Source organism: Gavia stellata, chromosome Z (genome assembly GCF_030936135.1).
Source record: "Gavia stellata isolate bGavSte3 chromosome Z, bGavSte3.hap2, whole genome shotgun sequence".
NCBI lineage: Eukaryota > Metazoa > Chordata > Aves > Gaviiformes > Gaviidae > Gavia > Gavia stellata.
The window spans coordinates 81,747,207-81,766,718 of record NC_082637.1 but is presented as its reverse complement, the minus strand read 5'-3'; the positions used below and the strand labels follow the sequence as shown (position 1 = coordinate 81,766,718).

Sequence of the window (19,512 nt, the reverse complement as noted above, 5' to 3'; positions counted from 1 at the left end):
TTAACTGGAGCAGGCAGTGAGTGGGAAGGAATGATACAATCTTTGTTTGACTAATTATGTGCAACTTGGTTTAACGTTGATATTCTGTAAAAGAAGAAAAAAAATATTATTTGCCCAACATTAACTGTGACCCTTACAAAGGAGATCAGCAGTGTGATCAGCAATGTGATCCTCCAGCCTGTCTGTGGTACTGGCCAGGGACCTCCTCTTCCATTTTATCACTCTGCGTTGCGACAAGTGAGACACTAATCTAAGGAAATGGCCTCAAGTTGCACCAGGGGAGGTTCAGGCTGGATATTAGGAAAAATGTCTTTACTGAGAGAGTGGTGAGACACTGGAATAAGCTGCCCAGGGAGGTGGTGGAGTCACCATCACTGGAGGTGTTCAAGGAGCGTGTGGACATGGCACTGCGGGACATGGTTTAGTGGGCATGGTGGGGTTGGGTTGGTGGTTGGACTTGATGATCTTACAGGTCTTTTCCAACCTTAGTGATTTTGTGCACCTGCAGTTCTCAGCAGTGCATCTCGCCGTGGGGAGGAGAGACTCTCCCATCTAAAAGACCACCATGAAGTGCTGAAGGAGGTAGCCTCTCAAGCTGTTGTAGCTTGAAGGTGTCATCTGCCTGTGCGATAGGCAAGGAGCACTGAATCACCGGCTGTACATCAGCAATGTTCTCAACAGCCTGTGTGTGCTACCAAGGCATTGGTTAGAAGCCAGTCACTGTTTTTTTGTTGGTGTATAAATACACATGTATTTTTTTCTTCATACATGATTTTAAAACATGTCAGTCACTGGCAGATTTTGCAAAAGAACTTTGAGTACGGTGGGTGACAAGGGGCAAATGGTGAGTAGTGAAACCCGGTGTTTGCAGTGTCATGGGTCAGTGTCAGCCTTGCTTTCTGCTGATACAGGATTTTAAAGCAACCTTCCCTCATATGTAACAAGTGTTTTAAGTCTATAAAGAACTGTCATATACTAGCTGCTCGGCTAGGTACCACCTGCTGGTAATCCCGTGGCACGTGCATAGCTTTAAAGTTTGCGTTTTGCTAAGGACTCCGTCTATGCTTTGCTTTCTGCTACTGACTCTCCTTACAATAGCTCCATGCTGCTAGCTCTGCTTACTGCCTTGGCAGGATGCATTGCAATAAACTCATTAGCTATAGCAAATTATATACCGGGGGGAAAAAAGCATGTAAAATCCCATTGCTATCCCATTGAAAACATCAGGGAGGACCAAGGTTAGCACCTTTATTGGTGGAACTTCAGGTATTTTTATAAAAGTCTCAGCTTCCACTTTAAAATGTGTTTTGTCATGTAACTATTTTTTTAGCTGCTGTAGCATATTTTATAGTTATCCTAAGTTTACTAGTTTATATGGTTTAAGCCCAAGAAACTACTTAGAGGTTACCTTAAAAATACATATATTTTCATAAAACGCCAAGTTTGAGATTCTAGCCAGGAGAATGAGTTGAAGGTGTGGGCAGAGCTGTGTTGGCAGTCCAGAACTGCCAAAATGAGTGCTCCTGCTTCTTGCTGCTCCCGTGTGGCTGCGCTGGCCCTTGGTGGGCTGATTCAGCTCACTCATCAAGCAGAAAACTGTTCACTTTTTTTTTTTTTTTGGTTGGGCTAATTCTCTAAGCCTTTAGCTGGGAAGAAATGAGAGACTAGTGAGAAGAGGATGTTTGTGGTCCTCAGTGTCATATGCAAAACACAGGTCCAAAAAGGACAAAGATTTTGATTTGAAACTTTAGAGGTCGTGAGGAAAAATCTACCTTTTGATGAAGTAATTGGAAATCATTGGAAATGATCCCATTCAGGATGGAGTCTACAGAAGAGTGTTTTAATTTTGCAGTACTTTGGATCTGTAGTAATTTCTACAAGCTGAGACCTGAGACAAAAATGAATGTGAAATTCAACCAAGGTCAGATGAAAGTAAAGTGGGGAACATCGTGCAGTGTGACATCTTCGCACAAACCAAGACATTCCTAGCAGATCAGAATATGTAAAACTATGCAATTAGGTGCTTGTGGGAGACCGCAGACACCACCACAGCATGTATCTCTGATCTTTTTCAAGAGATCAATGGATACCAGATACCTCTTCAATATTTAGTTATATACTGGTGCACAACTTAATGTGTTGCTGGAAATAGTTATGCTAGCGCTTCAAGTCTACAGGAGTTTAAGTAGTAGAAGCATCTGAAATTAGGATGCAAAAAGAATTCTTGAGTTGCAAGTGTATGGGTAAACTGAAAAAATCCCCTGCCATTATTTCTAATAGCATTAGAGTAAAAGGGCGCTTACTAGGTTACAACTGTTTTTAACCCTTGTAGCAGGATATAGAATATTGGGGAGGGTGACCAGAATTAACGAGGCATATTTTCAGGACATCTTGGCAAGCAGTGGAGTGGAGGAGATCTAGAGGTGATGAGAATACCTTCCCAGAATCGTGGTAGGAGGCTTTCCCTGTCTGTAAAACAAGAATAAACAGGGGGGAAAGATCAGCTTATACAGAAAGTACTGTCAGCCTCACAGAAGGCACTGAGGCCACTGTTCATTATAGCACTGGGTATAAGCCCCAGATATTTAGATGCATACAAGGAGAATGTTTTCTCCTGTTTGCAAAAGAAGTAGTAAGTGGATATGAATAATGTCAAATACATAACACTTTATGCTGCCTGTGTTTGCAGGGCTGTGATAGGGGCTCTTGGAAAAGGCAGTGCACATGGCCAAACAAACACCAAGTATCTCCTTTGAGACTTACTGTTTCCTCAGACCAGTGTTTGCATTTCGTTTAATACCCAGGTGTTTCTAAGAAAACTGATCACATTGTTGGTAGGATGCAGAGCACTAACATTAACATAGATCGTGTTTTGAGCTGGGAAAAAAACAGTAGACTGGCATGATTAGAGGCTCTTAAAAAGAGCAGTCTGCTGGCCTCAAGCTAAACAAGCCAAAATGTAAATTATGTGTAGGTGAAATGGCATGCCCAGGAGGGCTGATGCACTAGGGGTGTGTGTGCCGGTAAATCACGGCAATGTCGAGGCTATTGTTAATGTACCTGCCTAAGCAAATGAAAAAGCATAACTAATTTCTTGGGTATAGCTTGAGTTTGGTGCTGCATCCAAATTGACCTTCCCACCGTTCAGGGAAGTTGAGCAGAGCTATGCACCAGTGACTGCGCGGGGTTCAGCTTTGTGCAGCAAAGCACTTCTGCACCCAGCACAGCCCGTGTGGTCTCTTGTCCCAGTCCTCTCTTATCGTGGAAAACTGACAGCAGGCTGAATCACCTAAATCTCAGATGGGATGTATAGGAAAAGATTATATGTATGGATGTATATATGAAAAAATACATTAAAATAATTATATAGGGGAAATTGTATATAAATATATGGGGGGGGAGAGAGAGGAGAATGATTGTCAGTATGATCAAATAGGGGAGAAGGAGTGGTTTCGCATATGTGTCTCTTAAAAATAAGAAACTCTAAAAAAAAAAAAAAAAATTGTTTGCCATTGTTAGTTGAAACTTACCAAAACCAGCTCAGCATCAAGAGCTTCAGAACAGTTTTAAAATTACTGGATTGATGGATTCAAGAAAATTTGTTCAAGAAACCCCAAATCTGAGATGTTTTTAGCTGTGCTGTTATAGTTAAAATATGGATTCAGTGCTACTTTCTCTTATTTCAGAGAATGAGGTTTATATTTTAGATATTAAATGAGTGAGAGATTCCTGGGAGTCTCTGGATTTGAAGTGAAGTCTATATACCTTTTTGGAAACAAAAAAAAAAAAAGCTGCTTCTCTGTATAGGTTAGAGTAGTGATTTTGGAATACTGCAAGTCTCCCGAAACACGGAGAGGTACGTTTAAGATCTTTTCTGTGGAGCTACTTTTAAATGTTTCTCAGCTGCTCCACTCTTCTTCACACAAACTAAAAATTATGTGTGGATATTGATTTACTAGTTTCCATTGTGTTTTAAAATTACTGTTTAAAAAAATGGAAGTTAAGTGGATGGAGTGTGATTTGCAGAACTCTCCATACATGAATAGTTGTAAAAAATTAAGTCTTAACAATCCAAAAATGCTAGATCTATCTTGGTGATGCTCAGATTTGGAACATTCCTGTTACAGATGCTTCCCCCCCCCCCCCCCCCATCCAGCATCATATGTTGACAGCATAATGTCTGTTGCTGGCGGAGGAGGTGGTAGCCTCTAAGGACATTTCTGTGATGCGCAGTCGTTCACCATCGTAGATTTTGTGGCAAAGAGGCGGCAGTTGCTTATCACAGTGGTAAGCTGACTGTTAGTGCTGCAGAAGGCAGGTACAGTACCTGAACCGTGCTTTGACACACTGACAAAGATGGGGACCTGCAGGCTCTGGCTCCATAGCATTGATTTTATAACTTCCTGGATAATGGTTATACACCACTGTACCCTCAGTTAAATGACAGGTATTTTTAGTTATGACATGTGGCTAATAAAAGAATCAAAACAACCGCACTTTTTCTCAACTTCGTGAAGCTATGTATAATAGTTGCCTGCTTCTGGCAGGTTTACTGGGCAGCTTTCAGGAGAAGGCAAAAGCTGATTTCTTGCAATTCCTTACTCTTCTAAGCCCAGCTTTTGAACTTCATGGAAAAATGTGGCCGTTCTCTTTTTGTTCTTTGTCTCCTTAGAAATGGTAAACCAAACTCACTGCTTGAAGTTCAGTCTTAGACTGAGAGACGGAAACTTTCTTGGTACACGTCTTGTTTTGGAACGAAACAAAGATACTACTGTTTTACCTTTTATGGACAAATTATTTCCTGAAAGACTTTGTGATAGTAACTTGAGCCCTTCCTCTGTAGGCATACGTTCATCTGAACAGCCGGTTGAGTACCCTACATATAGTCACTGAAGCTTGCCGGGGGTGGTGCAGAGAGTGTGACTCAGAGCACCGAAGTTAGATAGCAAAAACAGATAAGGTGAACATCTTTGTGGTGCTTTCAGGTTTTCACTGCCTTTTATGGAATGTTAGGTGTTGTGTTAATCTTTCAACTTGGAATTGGGGGAGTTTACCACCTAGTTTTCATTAATGGACATAGTGCTGCCAGACTTTGGTTGTAAGTTGTCATTAAGCTAATTGCATCTTCCCACCTTAGCATGTAAGAAGGTCATCTCCACAGCACAGTTAGTGTGATTAGTGTTTATTTCCTGGTAATATTCTGACAACTGGTTGACTAGAACTGACATGGTTTAGTGGTGGACTTAGGAGGGTTAGGCTTACGGTTGGACTTGATCATCTTAAAGGTCTTTTCCAACCTAAATAATTCTATGATTAAATGGTTCTTCTCTTGGGAGTTCCGTAGGTACTTGTAGGATGTATGAATGCCTTCTTCAATTAGAGAAGAAATTTCAGGCAAAACACACTAGCTTAGCAAAATGAGCACTGTAGCAGTAAGAGCGAGGCAGTAACTTTTTTTTTTTTAATAGAGTGAATGTATCATCAAGCCATAGATGAATGTGTAATCTAATAGACTTGGCAGGGAGGGGGGACTCTGGCCTATGGCACATCTTCAACAAAAACTACTTCAGCGTTGTCATAAATTGATTGGAAATATTTTTTCCTCACATTACTCATGGGATGTCAACAAGTATGCAAATGTGAAAATTTAACATATGTTTCCTTGCTGCTTTTACACAGTTTCTCACACCAGTTTAATGAGTAAAAACTGTCTTTTAAAATGCCACTTCAAACCCAAGTCCTTTGGTGTTGAAGATCATCTCACTATTATTTTCTTAGTCTTCTGCTCAGATGTTAAATACTTTATTCATTTGTTAATTTTACACACTTGGACTGTAGCCATTTTTATTTTATTCTGGTTTTACACTGTAATTAAAGTTTGTATATCTGGTAATCCTCCTTGTTACACAGTGTTGCATCTTTTTCGGGTTTCTTTGCTGTCTTACCTTGGAGCATCAGTTTCCATTGATCTTTTTGCTGCAACTAATGCAGTAAAACATTACTATCTTTCTTTTGATCTCTGAGGTAGATGCATTTATTTCTGAATGAAGCTGTAACGTTGTTAACTTCTGTAAAGGCTTCCTGACAGCCTAATAACTAGGGATGGACCAGCGATTTAGATCTAATAAGACCCAACCAGGTTATTTTGTGTTGTGCCTTCTGTCTCACATCTGTTCATGGAAGGTGGTCCCGGCTTTCCTGTCACAGGAGCCAGGCAGTCCCTGTGCCAGCATGGTCCCGCTCGTAATTTACCACAGGTGGAGCACCTTGGAAGCCTAAAACCTGGTATATTTATTCTTTTCCTGAAATCTGCCATGTTTACCCCCCACATTTAAAAAACACAGTTGTTGCACCATTTCATTTCACTGCTAGTATGTTTAGACCAAGTTGTAATAATGCACATCATCAAAGAGTTGGAGGTGGTGTTACAGTTTCAATTACGCTTGATTAGCACATTCCATGTGTTCAAGTCAAAAGTTTTAGGGGTTGTCTTTTTTGCACTGTTGAAATACCTTGGATTTTTTGGACCAGCAAAGATGGGCACGGGGTCGACTTGTGCTGGAGCACAGCTGCCTGCACCGTGTTTTTCAGGTGGACTCCGGGAATCCTGAGATGAGACTCACAAATCTGTCTCAATATTAAAGTTTTGCGCTGTCAATTTGGTTATCATGGTGCAGTATTTGCTAAAGCTTTCAACAGACAGCAGACATGAAGGTGGTGTGCCTGCAGTAAACTCCTGGGTTTTGAGCTGTTTCGCTTTGCTTTGTGGGGCAGAAAGGATATGCTCACGCCAATCCTTTTATCTGGACTGCAGGTTTCATGTTTTGATGAGAACAAAAAAGGGAATCTTGGAAGACAAATGAGATGCTTCAAAGCATTACTGGGTATTCAGGTCGTCTTGGCTGTTGTAGAAGGTGCTTCCTTCTCTGCCTGTTACGTCTTTCTTAGGTCTTAGACTTTGTCTACTACCATTTATTGCTTAAAAATTGAATGATTGATAGTTGAACTAGGAAGAATTAAGTCGACAAGATGTGACTTGTTTTTACAGATGCAGTTGTGCTTTCGGGATGAGAGGCTAGAGAGTACATGGTCCTCTCTCTCTCCGCAGTACTTAGAGGCGTGTCACTGTGTCCTCTCTGAGCTGCTTCGCAGTTGAGCGCTGGATCGTACTGTGCACCATTAGAAGAGCCAAGTGCTTTCTGCTTAACACACTGAGCTCTGCATTTGTTGATACGGCACAATACAAACTAATAAATAACTGTTTTGTAAAAAGAATTAAAAAGTGGATATGACCCTTCTCAAGGTTCAAACTAAAACCAGTTACATGTTTGAATATCAATTTAATTTTTTTTTTTCAATTTGAGGAAGAAAGTACATTTTTGCTTTTGAAGTTGGAGAGAGAGTAAAGTAGTGTGTGTATTGCATGTACAAAGTATAAACAACTAATGAAAACAGTTTTTATGGAATGCCTCTCCTAGATTTTAAATTTCACACTTAATAGGTTACTGCAATAATTACTACTCTGTCAGTGCCATGGTGACAGCTATGTCATCTAATACTGCATAACATTTTGAACAGTAACAGGAAAATAGATATTCTCTGCCTCTTTATTTTGTTTAGTTAAACTACATAGTTTTGAATATGAATAGTAAAATGTTTCAAGTAAGAATAGTGGTGTATCACAAAATGCATGCAAATACATTTTACTTCTCAAAAACAGTTCAGCTAGCAAATTTAAAAGACACGCAGCCTGACTTTCTTTTCTTTTTTCAGACTGAAATGTTTTATAGACAATTCCCAAGCATTATTATTAAACCATTCTTTTAAACGAGGTTTAATTTTGGAAGACTTAAAACATGCCTACAGATGGGAGCCTCTCTGGAGAGCCAGCTAAGGACTAGGAAGCGTTACTTCTTTGGTTTTCTAATTCAAGTCTAGCCTACATAGCCTATATCAATAGAAATTGGTGGTTGCTACAGCTCCCCTGCTCTTGGGTTGCTGAACAGGGCTTCCTAGCCCAAGCTGCGGTGAGTAGTCATTCAGGGAATGAGTCCTCTTTCTGCTGTGAGATACTTATTCCAGCTCTTTGGACTTAGTTGGAGATGTGCCTGGATGCTGAAGATCACTTTTTGGGAAGCTCATTGGGGAGCTGTGAGAGTCGTTTGTAGCTCTGTTGTCATCGGAGCTCCTAGATGCGCAAGTCTGAATGAATCTAAAACTCTATTTGTACTTCGCTTGAGAGATGTGGTTGTACTGCATGCTGTGGGTGGATGCTGGGATTGCTTTTCCTGATGGAGCCCAAAGTTTGCACGTTCTTCGAATAAACACAGGCTTTTGTTCAAGTGTGCTAACAGCTTGACACATTCCACATGTAAAAAAATTTTATCTGGAAAAATAATCAGTGTTGATGTACGTATATCATATTTGCAGTAAGCACAGTATAGAGTGGGCAAATACAGAGCAGCAGTAGGTCAGTTGTTAGCTCACTGTGCACTTGTCCAAATATCATTGAAAATGTTGACATTAAGTAATTTGGGGGTTTAATAATATTTAATTAACTGCTATTTAAACACCTCTGCTCAGATTGACCTACATGTTTAGTTTAAAAGTTCTGGTGTAGATGGTAGATTTGACATGTTCAGTATATAGTGGTTTGTGAAAGGCAATAGAGTGTACCTCAAACTTCTGATAATCCTTTGTTTCTAAAGAAGAGGAACAAACAAATGCACAATACTAAATATTGTCCTTTTTGTTTATTTTTCAGATTAGCACTGTACGTATATGAATATCTGCTCCATGTAGGAGCACAGAAATCAGCCCAGACTTTTTTATCAGAGGTATGTTTCCCCATCTGTTTTTTTCCTTACACAACTTTCCAGTGTGTGCAAGTGAAATAACTATACGTTGGTCTAGAATAAACAGCAGTGACAACTTTGAATTTCTGTTTACATTGATCAGCATAGATTTCGGATTCTGCATAAGCCAGTTTGCTATGTCATTTAACATGTCTTTGCGTAACTGTTTTTGCTGTGTTTTGTTATCCTTGTTCTGTGATTTGTTACTACATCGGGGAAAGATTCATCTATTTTCTGTAGTAAATGTGCGTGTTAGAGAATGCATCGACGGTGCTCTTTTTTGATGACCTTCTAACTTGTTGTTGGTATCTCCAATTGTGAATGATGTACACTTCCAAAATACACAGCAATCACATATTTTACATCCTACTGTCATACACTTGTAGTTCTCATTCTCTTGAGCAGTGCTGATCTCTCTGTGTATTCTTACCATGTTTCTAACAACTCCGCTTCTTTTCATCTGACGAATCAATTATGACTGCAACCATTTAGGTCCTGTTTCTTAAACACTTTCAACTGCTAATGGAATTTTTACCTTTACACATTAGTTACTATTTTTCATAGTCTTTCAAAGACTTTGTATACATCTTTTGAAGATTGAAGTAAATTATGTCTCCTTAGCATTTTACATTTACTCCGGGGTACAAAAATACCTGTATGCCAAACATATTGAAGTCTTTTGGATTTATTACTGTTTTTAATCTTTCTTTGACAAAAACATTTAAGAAAATAATAATAGCTGAGTAGTGAGCAGAAGTGAGGAAAAAAACTAGGCAAGAAGTTGTACTAGGAAAATGTGCTACTTCAGTTGATACTCCTCCAAAAGCTAATAAAATTACTATACTGGTGATGACATTTTGGAGGTGGGAGAGGGGAGGGTGAGAACCTGGAGCATTGTTTATGGTGTTTATAGAAAATACACATAGCAGAGATAAGGAAAAGGGGTAGAATTGTGATAGTATCAGTTGATGTTTATAGTAAAGTATGTTTTTGACAATTCTTTTTTCTCTTTGGTAAAGCAATGGAAAAATAAGAGAGAAAATAATGGAGAGTATCATCTTGGCTTTCCCAAAACAGCTGTCCTTTGTAAATAATACACTGTGCAAGATTCATTTTGCTCATTTTGGTTCAATGATATATTTGCAAAATGAGCAGCTGACACAAGTATAACTGGTATGACATTTGGATTTCTAGAAAACATTCAATACAGTGTCTTGAAACTTAGCTTTTAGAACGAATTCAGTCTTGGGTTATAGAGAAACTCTCAGGTCTGAACAACTGTAATATGAGAATATATATAAAGTCTTTCAAATTAAGACTGATGCTAGCCAAAAGACATTAAACACGGGGCAGGGACAAATAATTTATAGAGTTGGTATGGGGTGTCTGTTAGATTTCATGCAAAGCTGTGACTTTATTTATCATCTCATTCACTAGCGGTGCAGAAAGGTAAATACTATGCTGACAATACTTGTGAATGAGTGTATGTTGGAATTGGGGGCAGTTATCACTGATACAGAGAAACCTGGAAAAAATTGTATTTGGGCAGACAGGTTCAGGCTGAGAAAACTGTACATTGGTACATCTTGGAGAAAATAAACTAAAATGCACAAGTTAAATGGCAAATTGTAAAAGCAGCAGGGAAAAAAAAAAGGTAGTTGATTGTGTAGTAGACAGGTCTTAACATTGTAACGCCCATTCAGTCCTGAGCTGTAAAACACAAATAGCTCTAACCCAACTCTGTACTCCATGTGAGTCAACTGTTTTTGTTAGAGAGTGAGTATTGGCATATGGGATCAAAACAAGAGAACACTGGTTGAGAGAAGCACAAAAAAAGTCTTTTAGTGAATTTATGATGTAATTAAAGTTATGACTTTCTGTGTGTTTTCATTGTTTTCTGGCTCATGGCTGTTCAGAAGCAACCACCCTGTTGTGGCAAACTTGTTGTGAGAGTGGTTCAGGTGTAGGAGACATCCAGGTGGCCTAGGAGGAAATTTGTATTGGTTTGGCCCCTCCTTAAAAAGCATGCCTGTTTGGGCTCAGTGCCCTCTCTGCTCTGGAAGTCTGCACCTGTCAGAATAGTTTGGATGGATCTTGTTAAAGATGAGATAGGTCAGAGTAGCTCTAAAACTGAATGTTGGGGTGTAAAAGAAGTAAGCATACATACATTGTCTGAGCTATACAGCAGTCAGTGCTATCTATGTATCTATAAATGACAAAGGTTAAGATACGTTCCTTAAAGATCTACTAGGGAACGTGGCTAAGAGTAATGGAACAAAATTAAGAAAAGGAAACTTTAAGCTGGACATCATAGAATCCACTCTGCTACTAGATAACTTAGAGATGGTTGTCCTGAGCATTCCTGTATTTTTGTAATGCTTAGTGTCTAGTTCAAATTTCATAGAACTGATCCACAAGTCAAAGGGCTGGAGAACCTGCCCTGTGAGGAAAGACTGAAGCAGTTAGGTCTTTTCTCCCTGGGGAAGAGAGGGCTCGCGGGGAACCTCATCACAGTGTTCCAGTGCTTAAAGCATGGCTACAAAGAGGACAGAGGCTCTCCCTTCATAAGAAGCCACATGGTGAAGACAAGGGACAACAGGTACAAATAGCACAGGAAGGGGTTTCATCTTGATAAGAGAAAGAATTTTTTTTTTTTTTTACAGTAAGAACAATAATTCACTGGAACAACCTCCTCAGGGACATGGTAGAGTCCGCATCACTGGAGGTTTTTAAGACACAACTGGACAGGGTGCTAGGTAATCTCATCTAGGCTCCCTTTCCCACAAAGGGCTGTACCAGATGGTCTTTCAAGATCCCTTCCAACCTGAGCGGTTCTGTGATTCTATGATTCTATGAGTCAGTAAGGTCTAGAAGTCCTCTGTTGATCGTTCAGTTAGAAGGTGAACTGTGCTTTGTGGTCCTTGTTGAGTACAGCCTTCAAAGCCTTGTTGGCTTCATCTCTAAAACACAGGACCTCAAGCTCATCTAGCATTTTCCTGGATCTCTCGATAGCAGAGACCTCTTCAGTTTGTTGGCTTATAGCTCTTGTATCTTGATCTGCAAATGTACTTCCTTTCAGGAGACAAGGCATTAAGTACTGGCTTGAAGTAGCTCAGCAACTGTTTCATACCAATTCATCATACAATTGACAAAATGACAAGGGGCTAGTACAACTAGCTTTCATCTAAACCATGTCATTCCTTATGATAGTAGAATAGAGCTATTCAGATGGGGTACGCACGTTTTTGAAACAAAAGAAGCTGTTCTGCTCCAGAATCTTTCCTTTGGTGTTCCAGCTGCTACGTTTTCATTGAAAAGCTCATCCTTATCTCTTGCATTTTCTATCCTTGAAGTTAGGTTTTAGCCTTGGAGGAATAATTCCCATTATCTTGGCGGGACCAGGAAGGTGGGCATTTCCCAGTTAATCAATCACCAGTTATGAGCTTAATCGATACAGTTGACAATGAGGGTATTTTTCTAAAATTAATAACTTTATAAATCTTCTAAAGTCTCTGTGATCAGACAGACTGACATCTGCCATGTGAGACAGAAGTATGTATTTTTTGAAAAACAAAACTACCCCCCTTCAAACAAGCCTCAAACTTCCACATTCCCTTCAGGCTCCTTCTCTGAATAAATTTCTCAAGATGAAGTATGTCCTGTTAAAAAGGACCAGCATAAGACCTGTGAATTGGGTAATTTCATCATTAAGCCCTGCTTTGAAGAGCATGAATACTGCTTAGACATAGTGAGGGCTTTCTACATAGACATAGTTTTTACTTTTAACTAAATGATTTTTCAACGTTAGGAACAATTTTTTGTTTTGTTTGTACATTGCATCTCTTCCGAGAAGGTTCAAAAGCAACACAATGAAGTAGTGTGTATTTCTGGTGATTAATGGAAGCCCTTCCAAGCTGTTCCCAGTGAATGCGAGGAGCAATCATGCCTCAGAGGAGCATATTTGAAGAGTGTGTACTACCTTTGTGGTAGCTTTGGCTTTTATTTATTTCATTTTTATTAATATTTTTATCTGCCAGCGCTTAAACAGGAGCTTTTTAAAAGATGCGTTTTATGTATTAACTACTGTTATGTGGTGTTGCTGGGGTTAAGCCCCATGCAGTTGGTTCATTCTGCCAACTTTACCAACAGAAGTGATAGTGCCTTCAGGTTACCTTTGTAACACTTACATTATTTGTATTCAAATAATACATCAAAATTATGCTAGGTTACTTCATATCAGTGCAAAGAACACTTCTGGTGTACGAACTAAACATTCTTCACTGCAAGCTATTGACAGAACTTCTATGCGTTTGAATTTCTTAACAATTGGATGTGGAAATCAAGTTGGAGTTGAGCATCAAAGTTTTAGTCTTTTTTGGAAAATGCTAGCTTTACAAGTGCCTCTTGCATTATGAACACGGTATCTACCTTTTGTAGTAAGCTTTTATGTACTTTTATTTATGTACCTTTAAATAGCTTTCATACTGAGGCTGTTTAAGCATTTCATTAAAATAATCTTCTGTCTGTAGAACGGAATATGGTTTGTGTTTAAACCATTTTTTTAAACAAAATTGGATGGGAAATAATGCTACGTGTTGTAGCTGGAGGAATTTGGAGTGCATGCAACACCCTAGTTTCCACCCAGTTTTAACATGAGACATTCTCCTGTAGTGTTGTGTGGATTTCTGCAGGACCTCCAGTTATTTGCAACAGAGCTCCTTAAGCAGTTACACAGGCTTTATTATAGTCCAAACTATTTGATTTTGTGGTTAAGGACAAACTAATGACTATGGCATTAATAAAATGGTTGTGGGATCATAGTTAAGATACAACATTTGGGAAGTATTGCAGAGACAGAACGCTGTCATCGTGCATTATGTTGCCTAATGGGTTTGCTGATCAACAGGAAACGTGTGAAGTCAAAGGTAAGAGTTCTTAAACTGCATTTCCTTTGAAACAGTGTTAAACAAACCAGGCTTCCTAGGTGGGAAAGAAGTCATAGCCAGTGCAGCTCTGTTCAGGAGAGGTTGCCAGCACAGACAAACCCAGCCAAACTAGCTCTGCATTTTCACCGCGTGGTGGGAAGCTGGGTTATAACTCTGATGCTGCTCGTATTTGCCACATTACCTCTAACAGTAAAGCACTCCTTGAGGATTATAAAACACTGGCTCGCTTTGGATGCGGAGGGAAGACTGCCACCTGCTGAATCAGTAACATTAGTTCTGTGTCTTCTATGTTTTCCTTAGTGCAAATTGGAAAATCTTTTAGATATTTTTAAGGGTACTTCTTAACACTTTTTTTTTTTGGGTCATGCATTTTTGACCTTAAAATAATGCACGTCTTAGTGGCGGAGCGATACAAAATACATGGCTAATAAAATTCTGTTCAGAATCTAAAATAAAAAAAAATTCTTAAATACGCTTTCCTAGAATAAGAGAAGCTTATTTTAAGTATCAACTGTATTAATAAGTGTAATAAAGTAAGTAATATGGCCATCCAGATTGATGATGATAAAGCCTTTCATAACTATGAAATCTTTTCTTCTCTTTTTGCTATCTGCCTGAATTATGTAATGCGTTTTAGTCACAATGATTACAAAAATGTACACTGCTGTTTTTATTGTTTTGGTTTAGATAAGATGGGAAAAAAACATCACACTGGGGGAGCCCCCAGGATTCTTGCATTCCTGGTGGTGGTAAGTATCAGTTTTATTTTCCTCTGAGTTTTAGAATATGTCAATTGCTAGTTCCAGCAGCTGGAGGCAAGAAATGGAGGTGAACATTGTAAAAGGAATGTGAAGATGAGGATCGAGAACCATTTTCCTGTTAAGGAATGCAAGAACAGAAAATTAGATATAGAAAAAGATACAGGTATTAGGTACAGGAAAAGAAATATTGCATAGTGCATTGATAGCAAAGCATCTTTGATAAAAGGTGGCCTGCATTTCGTTCTTTACCACCTTTCAGTAAATTGTATGTTTAGGAGATCATTCTACATATCCTAAATAATTACATTTGAAAAAAATGGTATATACAGAGACTTTGCATATAGATGTGAGCTTCCTCAGCCTTCAGTCCACATGCTAGTCACGGGAATAGCGCTTGAAGGTAATTAGCTGAACCCAAGCTACCAGCCTTTTTGAGAGGCAGCATGTGTTAGCGTGGGTTTGGTGCTGCAGTGGCTGCATTTGCACGGTTTCTCTCAGCTCAGAATATGGGTAGACACGGGGTTGACTTGTAATTTTTTATGCATGATACCATTTGCTTAAATATACTGGTGTGCAGAGACACCTGTGTGTGTGTGTAGAATTCCCAAGGAGAAATGAATGCTCATAGTCACTGCTATTTAGCCATGGTATTTATTAGTTGTCACATGATTTGAATATAACCAATATGCCTGTGTTTGAAAGAATACAAAATAGAGAGAGTATGTCCAACTGTCAGAGTACAAGAATTTACAAGTTTTAAAGCAGTCCCATTTGAACACAAAAACCCAGGTGATTTGTACAGCTGCATGCAAGATGGCGTAGTCTTCATTGACCTTTCTTTCATAGCTTTTGGCTCTGTGATGGAAGCCTGGCAAGGAGAACATGTTCCTTGTATCTCTGATGCCCGCATTATCCTTAATTTTGATCATCTGCAGCAGAGTGGTCAAATTTTCCACAGTTCCATATTATGGTGCTAGAGTAAGTTACAGAGGATTAAGTCTAAAACACTTAAGAAACACTATGAAACGCTAACAGATTTTATTATTTTAATTGTTCTAGCATCCACATAATTTCATTCCAGAAACTTTGTGTTAGAACTGATTTGTGCATAACTCCATTTGAAGGGGGTTGGGGAGGAAGACTGATGGGATTACCGTAATTTTCTTTCACTCTTTATAACCCAAGAACATACCGATCTATTTCCTACTCTCATCCATACACCTGTTTCTCTGGGAACTTTTGTTTAAAGCATGGTGTTGGACATTGGAAGAACTCCCAGTTTTCTCCAGTTCCTTGCCTTTTTATGTTACTACGAATCTGTCCCTTCCCATGCTGTGTAGAAATTAATTGCAGCAGTTTCCAGAGGGATGAGGTTAAATGCAGAGCTTCAATAGTATACTTTATACCCTTAAACCTTGTCTATTAGACTAGCTTCTTGGTCTATACTATAGTGGTATTAAAGGAGTACAGCACTGCTTGCCTCAGAGAATCAGATAGCAGGCCTTGATTTTTCATAGATGTTTTACAGCTAAATTCTTTCATAGAGGTCTTTTCATTCCTTGGCAAGGAAGTGATATGTCTGTTTCTATATATGAACGTGCATGTGTATTGTGTGTATGCCATAAAATCTACACGGGTATTACAATGATACTCTTTATCGTCTCTGTAACTCCTTAACTTGCAGCGTATTTTGGGATCTCTACTGTGCAGCTCCAGAAAGACGAGAAACATGTGAACATTCAAGTGAAGCAAAAGCCTTTCATGACTATGTAAGTTTTGTGTGTCTTTACCAAGCTTTCATTAATTGTATCTATAAATATGATAGAGAAGTATTTCTACACTACAGTGGCTCAGAAACGAAAGTGTCTGTCATACATAAGTAACTCTCATTTTTCTGGGGATGCCTTAGAATTAGGACTTTGTAATTCTGTCATTACCCAGCACCATATGGAAAACTCCTGGAAGCCATCTCAGAGATCAAAGTGCTGTCCCATGTGTTAATGTAGAATAAAGAATGTCCTCCTGTCCCTCCCTCCCCCATGGACACATCAGGCTGCTCACAAAGGCACAGGGCAAATGGAAGCACAGACACGTCTTGTCCAAATATCTGTACTCGGTCGATGCTAAAGAAAAGGCTGTTCAGTAGATGGATTTGATCACCTGGCTTCTGTCAGGACCATACTGACTTACATACCTTACCAATCACAAGTGTGATTGTTCTTCCAGTGGTTTTGTGTCCTCACATAGGTATTTTTCAACAGCGTAATAAGCACTTAAGCATCATAGAACAAGTTAAATGCAAAATCATCTGGTTCAAGAGAACTTGAGGAATAACAGGCAAAAATATTATACCAGTTTTGATGCCTTTGAGACTTAGTTCAAAACACAGCAGGGAGTTTGGTGGTGTTTTGCCTGCAAGGACTAATGATAGTAATGATAATAATAATGATAATAATGATAACAACAGCAACAAGAATAATAATAAAAACAATCTAGAAACTAGGGTCCAAAACATTGCAACAGTTTCATTTCATTTTCTCCATTCTCATAATGTAAATGGAGCTCTCCAGAAACGTGGAACTGCATTCCAGAGCTAGGATGGAATTTGAGATCCTTCTGATATGTCATCTCCTCTACATCTGGCGATTTCATTTTTACTGACGAAATCCTTAGGAGGCTGACCACTCTGACTTTATCGTTCCTTTGGGCCATTGATGTAGTCTAAAGAGGGAGTATAACTCTCTCATGATACAACTCTGAAACCTCTTTCCTTGAGGGTTTTCCAGGTCTGTCTTAGAAATACTGTCTAGTTGCTGCAGAAAAATATTTCTATAGAGAAAATTAAAATTAGATTGCCGTAGCCCAATGTCTTACAAACACAAATTTGGAAAAATGGAAATGAATCAGCTAAGTGACATTTTCCATTTTCTGTTGTCATAATCTGATAATGGTTCAGTGTCCTACAGTATGTAAGCTAATGGTGATCTTCCCTTACTTGTAGTTAACAATGACTTAGGTTGTAAATGCACCATCAACATAGTTAGAACTGTTCAGCATATTCTGCTTACAGACTAATGCTACTTTAATACCCTGTTCCTGGTGGTTAGATTATGAGGCTAACTGGTAACACTGCTTTGACAATTTTGCACAGTCATGTCCAGGCTACACTGATACTAGTCATAATTAATGAAAAAAAAAGTGTCAGACAGAGGACCAGTTATAAGGAAGTTTTCCACCCACAGAGATGTTAAGGTCAACCAACTTGGTAAAGCATATTCCTTGAATTAAAAATAAAGTAACTCTTGCAAGTACAATTGCTGCAATCTTTTTTTACCTGTTCTAAGTGTATAATTGTTGGAAAAATACAGTATTTCACTGTTGTTTTGAATCCTTCTTATTAGAGCAAGGTTTAATTTCCCACTGAAGGAGAAAAAGTTTTACAGGAGTAGTTTATGACTGCAGGGAATGACATTAGTGAATTAAATTTGTGGAGATCAGAATCCACAGTATGACAGTTGACTTCAGTGGGGGACACTGTGCTCTCAAAATATGATGTGTATAACAAAAGTAAAAAATCTGAGACCCGTAAATGTTGTTGTGAAATAATTTTGAAACAAAATGATGAGCAAGAGGAAATTTTCAATGAAAAAGTACTTGGAAATCTAAGAAGGAGTGGAGTCTACAATCCTTTAAACTCATGAGAGTTTCACTGATCAGTAAGTTCACTATTGAATCTAAATTTGAGGTATAATAAGAATTTGAGTAGGTGACTGAAAATAATGTCAAGTAAAAAAATGTCAGCATCACCTTTCTAGTGTTTCTAACTTCTACAGGTCTTGCAATATGACATGGCCTTATTGCTCTGTTCTGTCTGCATTATGATGTGTATTGTCATAATTAAAAAAAAATTGAGAAAATACTCAAATGAGTTCTGTGTGTGATACAATTTTGTGATTGTCTGAATGTTTAAGTTACTGTATAAAGTTGTGTTTCATGAAGGAAAAATAAAATCATGGTATACTTCTATATGCACATCAATCTGTGTTAAGACAGGATGAATGTTCATTTTAGAAATAAATTGGTTTATTTTAGAAATTAATTCACCAGGTATTTCTAAAACCTGTTCTCTCTTAAGGTGACAGGAAAAGCTAGCTTTTGCATTATTTTTGTCACAGTTGAGATAAACTCATCTAATATCTAGCAAGACTCATGGTGTTCCTTAGCATCATTTGCTTTTTGCTTAGTAAAACAGTCTGTGTCATGATAAGTGCATACTTTTGAAATCTTACATGTGTTAAATATTTCATGAGTGTATTGTGTGCTCATATTAAAGAACAGGACAAATTGTTATAAAATACAGCCAAGCATATTTCACAGCAGAGGAAGATGAACATTTATGAAGTGAAATCCTGACCCATGTAGTGTTTTGCCATTGACTCCAGAGGGGTCAAAATTCCATCGTTGCTGAAGACCATCAGAGAGCCAGTCGCTGGATTCTGGCTTCTCCATCAGACTGAGGGCTCTGATAAATCAGAAACTTGCTGTTAAATTGCAGGTCAAGTAATAGAGCATTTGTAGTTGTACTGTCATATCTGAAAACCATAATTGTCAAGTACAAAAAGCCCAGAGGCTTGTTTATTAATTCATACTAGCAATTCAGAATTTTTTATTAGGTATGTGTTCTACTTGACCTAAGAAAAATCATTCTTGCTGAAGGTGTGAGTGATCTGGTTACGCCATACATGTCGTATTTAACACCAAGTAGGCTGAATTAGCAGAACCAATATCTTGTCTTTCTTTGCTTTTCTGAAGAGAGAAAGGTTTAAGAATGTTTGATGGAGGAGGAAAGCACCTGCAGATGTTTTAATGATTTGTGAAATACTGCTGCATCCGTCAACATAGTTGTGAGTCAGTCTGGAACACGCACAGGTTGACTCATAAAATGGAACA

The 19,512-nt window shown here is 38.6% G+C and overlaps 1 protein-coding gene across 22 annotated transcripts in view; it reads left to right on the top strand.

The window, feature by feature from the left end:
• Window positions 1-19,512, top strand: part of SSBP2 (single stranded DNA binding protein 2) — a 181,911-nt gene that overhangs the window by 33,584 nt on the left and 128,815 nt on the right. For 20 of the 22 annotated variants that reach the window (XM_059834238.1, XM_059834254.1, XM_059834251.1 and 17 more), the window contains exons 2-4: window positions 8,765-8,837; window positions 14,489-14,550; window positions 16,247-16,331. In XM_059834238.1, coding sequence (XP_059690221.1) covers window positions 8,765-8,837; window positions 14,489-14,550; window positions 16,247-16,331 — 220 coding nt within the window. The remainder of the gene's footprint in view (window positions 1-8,764; window positions 8,838-14,488; window positions 14,551-16,246; window positions 16,332-19,512) is intronic. The other 2 variants (XM_059834259.1, XM_059834252.1) reach the window with 1 other exon arrangement.